We start from the raw sequence: 12,744 nt of genomic DNA, 5'->3' as shown, positions 1-12,744 counted from the left end.
AAAATTTTCAATCAAAATATTCAAATACCCTATTGACCTTTGTCAACAATATATTTATGCTTGATGTAAGCTTATTGCGTTGGTCTGCCAATATATACTTTAAAGATGAAAATAGTCGCTCCACGCTTATCTTCGTACATGGGAACACAATATACGCTATTGTTGTCATATATTGTTGCTACATATAAATGTTTTATTTTGATTGTCATGCTCAAATAGTTTTCGTAATATATAATTTTTTGGACGCGGCATGATCGTACGAAGACACTGAGTACATTGATTTCACGTATTGGTTATGTCCGTTATATCCGTTTCGCTCAGCAAACGTTTTATTCCCATTTCGTTACCGAACGAAACAACTTGGCGCCGCAAATCCGAAGAGCATAAAAGCAATCGTTTCGTTTAGTCTCTTTTGCTTTTGAAATGTTTGTTGTTTTGTTTTTGTCTGCGTACAAAACGATTGAAGAAAATTGAAAAGTTTGTGACTTTAAATGATAGGTACCTCAATCGTTTCGTTTGTTTTCGTACACTGCATCAAACAAATACGATCTAAATCGGATGGACATAGCAGACCTATGTATTATAAAGCTTCTTAGGTTTCACATTTCGGTTTGATCTGTAGTTGTAATTACATCATCGCCCTCTCCAACCATCGCTCCTTATATGGTCCTTTACTAAATATTTTAGGAGCCCCAACATAAAATCCGACTTCTCAAGTCAACCTCCTTGCTTCACCAAGAAATCAATTTCAACCAATATTCATTATTTTCATTTTACTAATTCGAAAAGATTTTATTTACAGGCATTATTTTAAATTCAAATAATTTCGTCGTCATTCATTAAATATAATCATAATAATTGTTGGGTATTAATCCCAGATTAATATGTAAATGACATTGTAATATGTCAACATAATTAGTAATTAAATAATATTCTATGTTGGCAATACCTTAACATCTTTAGAACATAAGAAATCTATTCTTTGTAATAAATGAAATAAATCAGTTATGTTTCAACCATTGAACTGAGTGTTTCACTCTAATTTTTTAATTGGTTCATCTCCCGATACATAAAAACAATAAATAAAGAAAAACACATTTTTTTGTCAAAATTCGTTTTTATTATTCAACATAGTTCCCTTCAAGAGCGATACAACGATTATAACGACCTTCCAATTTTTTGATACCATTTTGGTAGTACTCCTTCGGTTTTGCCTCAAAATAGGCCTCAGTTTCGGCGATCACCTCTTCATTGCAGCCAAATTTTTTCCCTGCGAGCATCCTTTTGAGGTCTGAGGACAAGAAAAAGTCGCTGGGGGCCAGATCTGGAGAATACGGTGGATGGGGAAGCAATTCGAAGCCCAATTCATGAATTTTTGCCATCGTTCTCAATGACTTGTGGCACGGTATGTTGTCTTGGTGGAACAACACTATTTTCTTCTTCATATGGGGCCGTTTTGCCGCGATTTCGACCTTCAAACGCTCCAATAACGCCATATAATAGTCAATGTTGATGGTTTTTCCCTTCTCAAGATAATCGATAAAAATTATTCCATGCGCATCCCAAAAAACAGAGGCCATTAACATACTTTGCGGACTTTTGAGTCTTTCCACGCTTCGGAGACGGTTCACCGGTCGCTGTCCACTCAGCCGACTGTCGATTGGACTCAGGAGTGTAGTGATGGAGCCATGTTTTATCCATTGTCACATATCGACGGAAAAACTCGGGTGTATTACGAGTTAAAAGCTGCAAACACCGCTCAGAATCATCAACACGTTGTTGTTTTTGGTCAAATGTGAGCTCGCGCGGCACCCATTTTGCACAGAGCTTCCGCATATCCAAATATTGATGAATGATATGACCAACTTCGTTTTACGGTCATTCAAAATCATTTTGTAACCACCTCTTTCGGGCGTCCACTGCGTTCACCGTCCTCCGTGCATACCAATCAATTATTGTTGATTTCCCTGGGGCAGAGTCCGGAAACTCATTACCAAGCCAAGTTTTTGCTTCCATTTTATTAAAACACGAAATTCCTTTTTTTCCATTTTTTTCACAATAACAAAAGTTGCTTCACAAAAGACGCTCTGTCTCACAAACTAATTGACTCACAGACGTCAAATTTTGACACGAATCATTTGAAGGTTTGTACTATATAAAAATAATATGCATTTAATACTAGCGACGCCATCTATGTGTCAGACCGGGGACTTATCAGCCAACCTGTTAGGTATATATTTCCATAATTTAATTATCACAATGGTTTGGATTATCTTTAAGTTTAATTAAATCTTATTTAGGAAATCAAAATTAAATCAGAAATTTATATTTTAATTAATTATTCCATATTTTGTGGAAATTATTATTATCAAAATGTCGAAAATTTTTTTATATTTATTATCACAATTTATTATGATTTTAAATCTTGTAATAAATAAATAATTATCAAAATCAAATCAGCAATTATTAAATTAATTAGTTATTCCATATTTTGTGAAAGTAGATCAACTGTCTAAAATTTGGAGAAATTATAAAATTGTTCGATGAAAATTTGATGATGATAATTTGCGCATACAAAATTGTCCAGTAGTAGAGCCACCAAATGTATTCAATTCCCTTTGGAATTTAATGGGTTTGCAAACGATCTCCAAATTATAGGCGTTATCGAAGTGGCCACGTGTCTGGGCTGTCTTCATTTGGAGCTTTGTCAATAAAATTCCAAAATATTAAGAAAATTTTACACTTTCTGTCTCAAATATGGTATTTATGAAAATTTCATATAACATAATTTGACAGACACTCTTAAACAATTTAGTTATTGCTGCGCAAATAAAATTCGACTTGATTCTACGTATAGCCACTGTTGGAATGATCTTGAAGCGTCATCTTGATGGAAAAAGCGGTCAGAATCAATAAATGTCAATGAAAATCTAATGAATGATATATCCTATCCGTTCACTCTTTAATTTACCCTTATATGACTAATGTCAAAGCAAAATCGATAATATTAAGACATTCATTCATAATTACTCCATTCATCTCTTTTTATGAATGAATAAAAGCATGAATGAGGAGTGCATGAGTGGATCAACAATCGGTGAGACAAAAATGCTAACTCGTATGCATTGGATTGTGTCCACACTCTTGATATTCTCACTTTTTCAATTTCAACTTTTTCCATTGTTGCTTTGGATCACCATGTTATAATACAATTTGCCAAAAATGTTATGTTATTCTGCTTTTAGAGATTCGAGTTTTGCCGCTAAAATGAAAATTAAGTTTAGTGGCAAAACTCGAACTTAATGCCCGCTTTTATTTTTGAAAGTGTCCGTCAACTCCTCTTGTACTACTTATTAATAAAGAGGAATTAAACTTATTTTTTTTCCGAAGATTCCTTTGTAATTTTCATATATTTTCCACTGTTTTTTTTTTTTTTTAATTTCCTTTCTTCCTAAATATTTTGTCTTACTCGTCGTACTTTCCGATTTCTTATGAAGAACCAAAACAAAAAAAAAATATATGTGGCCATAATGCACAGTGTTTGATAAACAAAACACATGTCCACACATACTTAAAGTGCTGTTCTCAAGGCAAAAACACATGCTGTTTTTTAAATGTCTATTCCCTTTACCCCGAATACGCTATATAATATTCAAATTAAATAATATTTAGACTTAAGCATATCAAATTTTTGGCGAATCCTTATTAACATGCCAAGCGTATAGCCAAAACATTATAAAACATATTATTGAGGAGACGGGTTTTTAATCTGGGATGAACAAAAGACCTCGTAAGCCAAAACGCAAAATCATATGATTTTGCGATTCCAAAGTAATCTCAATAGAGAGTATTCCCAATGGAACCGAAAAGAAGGATAAAAAATGGAAAAAACAGTAGGGTTAGTTTGGACAAATAAAATTAGGATTTATTTCATTGGATATCGATCTTACCAGTCTAAAAGTTGATAAAGAACAAGACAAGACAAGACCTGTTACCGGAGAAAACGGAAATTACATCCATGACATTTTTGTTCTTGAGGAAAAAAAAATGGTTGTTTGACAAGTGTTAGCCTAAATGAAATTGAAAGGTTTGGGGGGAGATTTCAAAGCAGAGAAGTGGAGCAACCAGGTGATTTGTTGTTTGGTGAAATACCCCTGTAGAAAGCAAGTGGACTGTATGAGCGGGTTTTGTTGATTATTTCTCAGAGCAATGAGAAACAATCAACAATGTTATGAGGAAGGAACCACCGGAAAGAAAATAAATGATAACACAGAAATGTTTTAGTTTAGATGGTAATACAATGGTTTATTTAAAATATAGAAGAAAGTAAAGGAGAGGAGAAATGGTTTTGATGCTCACCGTTTGAAAGTTGGAGGGAAAGTGAGTACAAAAGAAAGCGTCTTAAACCTATGAGAGTTTAGTGTCCTAATTCGAGTTAGGAAAAATTCACAATAGATTTTTATCGATAATTCAGTAAGATTTTAATAAAAGTTATTGAAAATAATTCACATTTATGATTCCAAGCTCGATAAAGAGTATAATTTAATTCACAATTCTCTTAAGTGGTAAAAGTTTAAATTCAAAATCATAAATTCATAAAAAAGTTAAATTCAGAAATAAATAGCAAAAATTCGGATTCATAACAATTTGGACAAACGTGAAGTTTGTCCATGCCCCCGGCCTTGCTCTTACGCAAAGTCTCGTTGACATAAAACCGTGGCTAAAGACTTGATGGCCTCGGCGAGCACATGTTGGTTCAGTTTGCTGGACGCTTCTTCTTCTTATTGGCTCGGTTTGGTTTCGTTGGCCTCCGGGTCGTCGAGGCAGGATACTGGGCTACCGGATTCTTCTTCCATGTCCTTACAGTACGAGTTACTGTCGGCCGTCATCGTGTAGATGCGTTGGTTTGCGGAGTTGTGTTGGGTCCTCTATTGGTTGTCCTCGGGGTGAACAGGATGGAGTCGTGGCTGTAGGAGTCAGGGAGATTTGAGGGTGAAGCATCGTATGGTGCTGGTAACCGCACTTTCGGCACGTTTGCGAAGAGTGGCAGTTCTCAACAGTGTGGCTTTTAGCGAGGCAGTACTTATGATTGCGTACTGTGACCCGCCTATCCGCTTGGTCTAAAAGTGGTAAGTAGCACAATTTAACAATTGGTCGCGTGATTACTCCGGATGCGATTCTAACATCCGCCACCCGTATATTATCATCGGAACCACGGTGAGCATTAATAATCCGACCTAAACGCCAGTCATTAGGCGGAAGCAGATCATCCATTACTGCAACGAGATCGCCTATCTTTAAATTCGGAGATGAGTTTTTCCATTTATATCGTTTATGTAAAGTTTTGAGGTAGTCCTCTTTCCACCTTATTGCAAATTGGTGGTGAAGAGCTTTTAATTTCGTCCATCTATTAACTAGTGAAAGATTCTGTGCTGGTGGTTCTGGGAAGGACATGATCGGTGATCCTTTTAAAAAGTGACCTGGTTTCAGGGCTACCAAATCTGAGGGATCCTCCGAGATTGCTGAGGTAGGTCGTGAATTGAGAAGTCCCTCTATTCTTGCGAGAATTGTTGCAAATTGCTCAAATGTGAATCGGTGAGCTCCAGCAATGCGCTTAAAATGATGCTTAAAGCTTTTGACCGCCGATTCCCAAAGTCCTCCCATATGGGGTGCATGGGGTGGAATAAATTGCCATTCGAATCCATGAGCTGAATATTTCTGAGCGATATCGTGAGCTGTCGTTTTAACAAAGCTGGCGAATTCTTTCAGCATTTTTCGACTAGCTCCAATAAAATTTCGTCCATTATCGGAAACAAGCCTTTGGGGTAGCCCCCGCCTCCCGACGAATCGTGTGAATGCGGCTTCAAATGCCAGAGATGAGAGTTCCGAGCAAGGCTCCAAATGAATAGCTTTAGTCGCGAAACAGACAAAAATTGAGACGTAGCCTTTTATAATAGGAGATCTTCGCAAAGTGGAACTTTTTAGTTCAAACGGCCCTGCAAAATCAATGCCTGTTATATGATAGGGAGGAGAAAGAGTACATCTCAAGGGTGGAAGAGGAGCCATTATTTGGCTGCATGACTTCTGTTTAAATATGATGCATGTTTTACATTTATGTATGATACTTTTCACTCTTGGTTTGTACCATTCTACACATCAAGGTACAATCAGCGTATGCCAGCACTTGGTGTAAGTGTGACAAAAATAAAAAGCAGAAACGAGAATTACCCGGAAGAATTATAGGATAACGCTCGTTGTATGACAGAGATGAATCTGCAAGTCTTCCATTTACTCGCATAATATTCTCTTGATCGAGAAAAGGGTTCAGGCACTTCAATGTGCTCTTATTTTCTATCAATTTAGATTGAAGGAGATTGTTATATTCAACTGGGTAAAATTTATTTTGAGATAATGTGATTAGTCGAAACTTCACAAATTTCACCTCAGGTTGCGTAAGAAATGGCTGCGAGAGTTTCGGTTTCGATTTAATTCGACTGAGACAATTGTTGTAAAATCGAAATATATATGATATTACTCGCAACACCCTCATAAAAAATCGCTTCTGTAACATATACTCCCAAACATATTTTGCTTCAAGCATATACATTTTTGGGTATTGCCCAAACATTTATATGTTTGATCTCTTCCAATATATAATATGTTTTAAAGCATATTGGTCTAAACAATATATGTTTGGGTAGTTTAAGTTCCAAACATTTTGTATTTTTGCATCCAAATTCAATAATGTTGTCTTCCAAAAAACAATATGTTATTTTGTGAACATATAATATGTTTGGAAGCATTTTGCACCCAAAAATATTATATGCTTAAAAAAAATTCTCCCAAACAATATTGTGCTCAAAATTTTATTTATTTATTTATATATTTACAATCATAATGAATTATGAAAATAAACAGGTAATATATATATATATATATATATATATATATATATATATATATATATATATATATATATATATATATATATATATATATATATATATATATATATATATATATATATATATATATATATATATATATATATATATATATATATATATATATATATATATATATATATATATATATATATATATATATATATATATTGTTACGTTTTTATATTGAGGCGTATTTAATTACCCGATAATTAAAAAGACAGTTCTTTTCAATAACGTTAATCTACAATTTATTTGTTTAACTGATTGGTTTCACTTATTTGCTCTACGATGTGTACTGTATAAACTTTAGCTTACGACTGACTTGACTGCTCCCTCCACCAGGGGCTTATATACCGTGATTTGACGATTTCGAAAATTCTGGATAGTCTGGCCTACAACCATCTAGAACTATCTTGTTACAATTTATCTAACACCACATATTCAACTGGTTATCTTCATTGCCTACAGCCATCTGGAATATTCTATCGGCGTTATTTTACAGGTGATATGGCACACATACTTTTAGGCTTATGCTAATAATCTAGTGCATTCTACTAGATTAGGTAGATGTCGTGCAGGCATAAAACAAAAGGCGTTACTTTTACAATGAACGATTGGAAACACAAAAGATGTTTAAGAAAGTACTAGAAAATAAAGAAATGACTCTAACAAGTTATGACGTAATTTTATCGTTACAATTTGAAATTTAAATTAACGTAAACTAATTTAAATAAACTTAAATCTAGAAATATCACATTCGTAACAATATGTTGTTAGCACCTATTAACAACATAGGTTTTCGACCTGAATGCTCAAAATTTTCTGTAATACAAACATTGTAGAAGAAATTATTCAATTTTATGATTTTTTTTTATTTTAATTTTACCTTTTGCCGGACGGGGATTCGAACAGCGGAACACACAGTTTGTAAGGATCAAAGAAGTAGCTGATCAATTGCCCAAGGAAAAATGAAACGTTAATTTTGTAATAACAAGCAACAACCACCAACTTAATTCAATATCGCTCCCTATGTTTATAGGCTATTTCTAAATTAATATATGTTTGCATCCAAGCATATTATATTTACAAACATTTTATGTCCCAAACATAATATGTTCTAACATATTAACATATATGTCCCAAACATGTTATGCTAGTTTATGAACATTATATGCTTGCACTCAAAAATATTGTGTTTAAAAATTTGTGTTCCAAACATATAATGTTTATAGCCAAACATATGAAAAACAGTCTTTTTCATCCGTGAATGCACGAGTGTAGGACGAAAATCTGAGTAAGATGTCTGGCTCCTCAACCGCCTCATGATATGTCTGAACGGTTTTACGTCTTCCGATTTCAGGAGCCACTGGGGATTATTTTCTGGCCAGGTTGAGTGTGGCCTAGTCAACCAATTCGGACCATTAAACCATAAAGAATTATTTATCAAGTCTTGAGGGCGGCAAACTCTAGTACCCAAATCGGCCGGGTTATCATGTGTGGGAACATGACGCCAAATACCTCCCGGAACCAGATCGTGGATCTGAGCGGTTCGATTCGCCACGTATGTCTCCCAAGACCAAGGGGGTTTTGAAAGCCATCCCAGTACTATGGAAGAATCTGTCCATAATGTTATGGCACTGAATTTCAAGTTTAATGTCGAGACAACGTATTTAACCAGCTTCGCTAAAAGATATGCGCCATTCAGTTCCAATCTCGGTAAACAAACTGGTTTAAGCGGTGCAACTTTTCTTTTAGCAACAAACAGATTAGAAAAGACGACAATTTTTTGAGTTTGGCAGCGAATATAAACGCATGTACAATATGCGGCCTGAGACGCATCTGAGAAACCGTGAATTTCTAGTTTGTCACTTGGGCAATATTGTAACCATCTTGGTATAGTAATGGAATTCACGTGAGAAAGATCAGACACAAGTCTATCCCAGGTTGATTGAGATTCTGGGCTAAGGTTGTCATCCCATCCAATACCTTCGAGCCATAACTGCTGCATTAAGATTTTGGATCTAATGATGACTGGAGCTATCCACCCCGCAGGATCATATAATTGCACAATAGCCGATAATACCATGCGCTTTGTCATCAATTGATTATATTCAAAGGGTTTCAATGAATATGTGAATGAATCGGATAAAGCGTTCCATTTCACTCCTAAAGTTTTTGTTGAACTTGATTCATGAAACCGCAAGACGTCTGAATCGTATAAATCTTGAGATGGGATGTGAGAAAGTAATTCCGGGTCATTTGCTATTATTTTCTTGAGAGGAAACCCTGCTTGAGTTAAAACTTCAATTAATTCAGCTTGTGCCTTCAGGGCTTCTTCCATTGAAAAACCTCCCGACAAAATGTCATCAACATATGTCTCCCGCCTAAGAATCTCCGCAACTCTGGGATATTTTTCTTCATAATCAGATGCCAATTGCAATAGAGTACGTATAGCGAGAAAAGGGGCACAGTTGATGCCAAAAGTGACAGTTTTAAGTTGGTAGTCTTTGATAGGACCATCTGTAGAACGCCGGAATAAAATACGTTGGTAGGGTCTGTCATGCGGGTGTAAAAGAATTTGTCTATACATTTTCTGAATATCACCGCAGAAAACGAATTAATATTTTCGCCAGTTCAAAATTATCGAGGTGAGATCAGATTGTAAAGTCGGTCCCGTATGCAATACATCATTCAGAGAGAAACCTGACTTTGTTTTTCGTGATGCATTAAAGACGATTCGAACTTTTGTCGACTTGTGTTCGGGTCGTATCACCGCATGGTGTGGTAAATAAAATGAGTTAAACTTGCCATCGGAACATATTTCACGAGACGATGTCTCTTCTGCGTGGTCAAGTTCAATGTACTCGTTGAGAACTTCATTGTATTGAGTTTTTAATTCAGAATTCTTGGATAAATTGCGTTCCATATGATTATATTGTGCCATAGCAATAAATCTCGATGAGCCCAAGAACATTGATTGAGAAAACTCTTCCCTAAAAGGAAGTCTCACCATGTAACGACCATTTGAAATTCGAGTAGTAGTTTTTTTATAAAATTCCTTACAGAACGCATCAGCAGCTGAGACGAGATGGGAGGTTGGTACTTCTTCCTGTTCCCAAAATTTTCTCAACAAATCGCTGAGAGAAGTCCCCTCGGATTCGAGAACATTTACAGAGAATGATAATATAGTTTCAGTCCGCATTGGACGACTAAGTACCCAACCGAATATTGTATTATACGCAGAGGTTTCTCCGCATATATTCTTTTTGATTCCGTCAATGTTAATGAAACGTTCAGAATCATTTCCAAGAACCAAATCAATATGGGAAGATTTATTAGAATGTATATCTGCCAACTCGAGATCGTTTAATTCTGAAGGATTCGGAATTTCGAATGAAACAGTAGGAAGTTTCTTGGTTACCTTTGGTAATACAATAGCAGATACAATAAAACAAATGTCTCGGTTTTTCGAAACTATAACAAACTGGCATAGCTTGTCAGATTTCTGAATTTGACCTCCAATTCCTGATATCTCAAAGTTGGACTTAATTGTTGGAAGCTGTAATAGGTTCTGGACTCGCTGAGAAATAAAATTCGGTGAGAGCCCGGATCTATTAGCGCTCTGACCGTGAAAAATTCTCCCATGTGTTCACTCTGCACTAAAGCAGTTCGAAGCAAAATCATATTATTTGAAGCAAAATTTGCTTGAATGTGTGAGGAATTAATTTGCCTTGACGAAGAGGGACCTTCATCTAACGGCAATTGATTTGTAACTTTTTAGTGGGCTTTTGATGATTCTGGCTTTCATTTTTAGATTCATTGTTTACAGGACCTCGGTTTTTATTCTCATTGTAATTATTTCTGATGAAGCAAACTGTGATGGGATTTATGACAAATAATACAAGTGTTAATGCTTTTGCAGTTCGTTTTGAGGTGAGATGATGAAAGACAATTACTGCAAATTTTATTTTTGTACACCACATCTACACGTTGTTGTGCGGTAAGTTGTCGGAACTTCGGACAAACTCGCAAAGTGTGATTTGTTTCACAAAGCATGCATGTAGATGCAAGTTTTTCTTGAGAATGGTACGTTTGAATTTTGCCAGAGCCCTGAGATGAGCATTTATTGATATGATCAGTTTTATTGGAGATTTGGGATGAGTTGGTATGTTGCTGCTTGGTATATCGAATACTTGATATGCGTTCAACTACTTCGAATCTATTTATCAAAAATTCATCAAGTTGATTCCATTTTGGCAATTCTCGATGAGATCTAAGGGATTGTTCACATCGAAAAAGAGTCTCATCGGGTAGCTTAGTAGAAATCAAATAAATGAGTATTGGATCCCAACCACTTACGTCGACATCGAGCGTTCGAAGTGTACATAAACAATCATTAACTGTAGATTGAATCCTTTGAATTGATTCACTGTTCTCTACAGATGTGACGGGTATATTAAAGAGAATTTTCAACTGATTGTCGACCAAAACTCGTTTATTCTCATAGCGAGACTTGAGCGCGTCCCACGCTAAAGAAAAATTCTCATTGCATAAAGTATAACGCTTGACAATAGCTCCAGCTGGGCCTCTGGTCTTATTGCGTAAATGGTAAAGTTTTTGAGCGGGGGTTAATTTCGGATGATTGACATAAACTGCCGTGAACATGTCACGGAACGAGGGCCACTCCTCGTAACCTTTAAAAACCTCGGTATCACAAGGAGGGACTTTAATATAGCTTTCGTTTGAGTCATGGGAGGAGATTGGAACAGGATTTCGATTCTGAGGAATATATTCGGGAATTAGACTATGTCTGGCTTGTTGTCGTGTATGGCCTCCAGATATTCTTAGAATATCTAAGATTTGAGACCTTGCGGTATAATATGCCTCTGAACTGGCATTGAAATTTATCTTAGCATTAGCCTTAATGTCCTTTGGATCAGTAGAACTTGGAGATAGCATTATAGTTTGATACGAAGTTTGAAGTTGTTGCCATCTTTTTTCCAAGTCTTTCAATTTGATCTCCAATACAGAGTCCGTTTGATCCCCGATATCACATTGTTTGAACTGTGTACAGAAAAGTATCAAATATTCACAGTCGAAGAGAAATTTGTCGTAAGCAGGAGATGCTGTTCCTGCGGCATTGATATTCGAAGAACTGCTGGATCCAGAAGGTCCAGATGACAGGTCATTAGGATTATTCGTAGGATTCATATCGGTAACGAATCAAATTATATTGTTATTAAAATCCGTCGACTTAGTCGGAAAATCGAATATGCGGGATTTATCGATGGAATAAAACAGAATCGTTGATATTCAGTGAGAAACAAAATGTTTACGTATATGAAATGTAAATGTGAAGTTTTGCGGGTGACCTCCAACCGTTTAGTCGCGTTTAAAGAGAAATTGTATCCCCTGAACCAATAAACTAATTAGCGGTGTTTGCAAATGTTGCGAAAATATAGTAGTTTACTTGTTCAAGAGAATAATTGATGAGTTAAATATGCGAAGACATGTAATAAATCAATTCTAATTTTAATTTAATAATTTTAATTGTGTTCCCACAAATACCGAGATGTTTTATTTTATATAGAATGTGACGACATTGACGAATTCAATTTCGATAAAAGTTGATTTAAACCCGAATTATTAAAATAAATCGATGATTTCCATAATTATTTCCAGAAAACCCAAAATTTTATCTTTCATTGAAGAGAGAAGATATCAAATTCCATTGAGAGTGTTTTCCAGTAAAAGTTTGATCTTGGTGAAATATATTGAACTCATTCAAATGAACTAT

The 12,744-nt window shown here is 35.4% G+C and overlaps 2 protein-coding genes across 2 annotated transcripts; both read right to left on the bottom strand.

Annotated features, from left to right (window-relative positions):
* Positions 1-4,976: 4,976 nt before the first annotated feature.
* On the bottom strand, positions 4,977-9,537 carry LOC142235509 (uncharacterized). Its single transcript, XM_075306761.1, has 3 exons — positions 8,413-9,537; positions 5,185-6,084; positions 4,977-5,120 (listed from the first exon to the last, which is right to left on the bottom strand). The coding sequence occupies exons 1-3, from the start codon at positions 9,535-9,537 to the stop codon at positions 4,977-4,979; spliced, it is 2,169 nt and encodes a 722-aa protein (XP_075162876.1).
* Positions 9,538-9,564: 27 nt separating this feature from the next.
* On the bottom strand, positions 9,565-10,631 carry LOC142235508 (uncharacterized). The gene is made up of 2 exons (XM_075306760.1): positions 10,464-10,631; positions 9,565-10,368 (listed from the first exon to the last, which is right to left on the bottom strand). Exons 1-2 carry the CDS (start codon positions 10,629-10,631, stop codon positions 9,565-9,567), a joined length of 972 nt encoding a protein of 323 aa, XP_075162875.1.
* Between the last annotated feature and the right edge of the window lie 2,113 nt (positions 10,632-12,744).

The sequence above is a fragment of the Haematobia irritans genome, chromosome 4 (assembly GCF_050003625.1).
Source record: "Haematobia irritans isolate KBUSLIRL chromosome 4, ASM5000362v1, whole genome shotgun sequence".
Lineage (NCBI taxonomy): Eukaryota > Metazoa > Arthropoda > Insecta > Diptera > Muscidae > Haematobia > Haematobia irritans.
The sequence above is the reverse complement of the archived record's forward strand: the minus strand, read 5'-3'. Positions and strand labels throughout refer to the sequence as shown.

What these genes read in the sequence shown, in the direction of transcription:
- LOC142235508 (XM_075306760.1), bottom strand. Translation starts at nt 10,631, where the DNA reads ATGATTTTGCTTCGAACTGCTTTAGTGCAGAGTGAACACATGGGAGAA. An exon ending in TGAGATATCAGGAATTGGAG is followed by an intron (nt 10,369 to 10,463) that starts GTCAAATTCAGA and finishes GTATTACCAAAG; the next exon opens with GTAACCAAGAAACTTCCTAC.
- LOC142235509 (XM_075306761.1), bottom strand. Translation starts at nt 9,537, where the DNA reads ATGTATAGACAAATTCTTTTACACCCGCATGACAGACCCTACCAACGT. An exon ending in CGGCCGATTTGGGTACTAGA is followed by an intron (nt 6,085 to 8,412) that starts GTTTGCCGCCCT and finishes ATATTTAAACAG; the next exon opens with AAGTCATGCAGCCAAATAAT. An exon ending in ATAATATACGGGTGGCGGAT is followed by an intron (nt 5,121 to 5,184) that starts GTTAGAATCGCA and finishes TACCACTTTTAG; the next exon opens with ACCAAGCGGATAGGCGGGTC.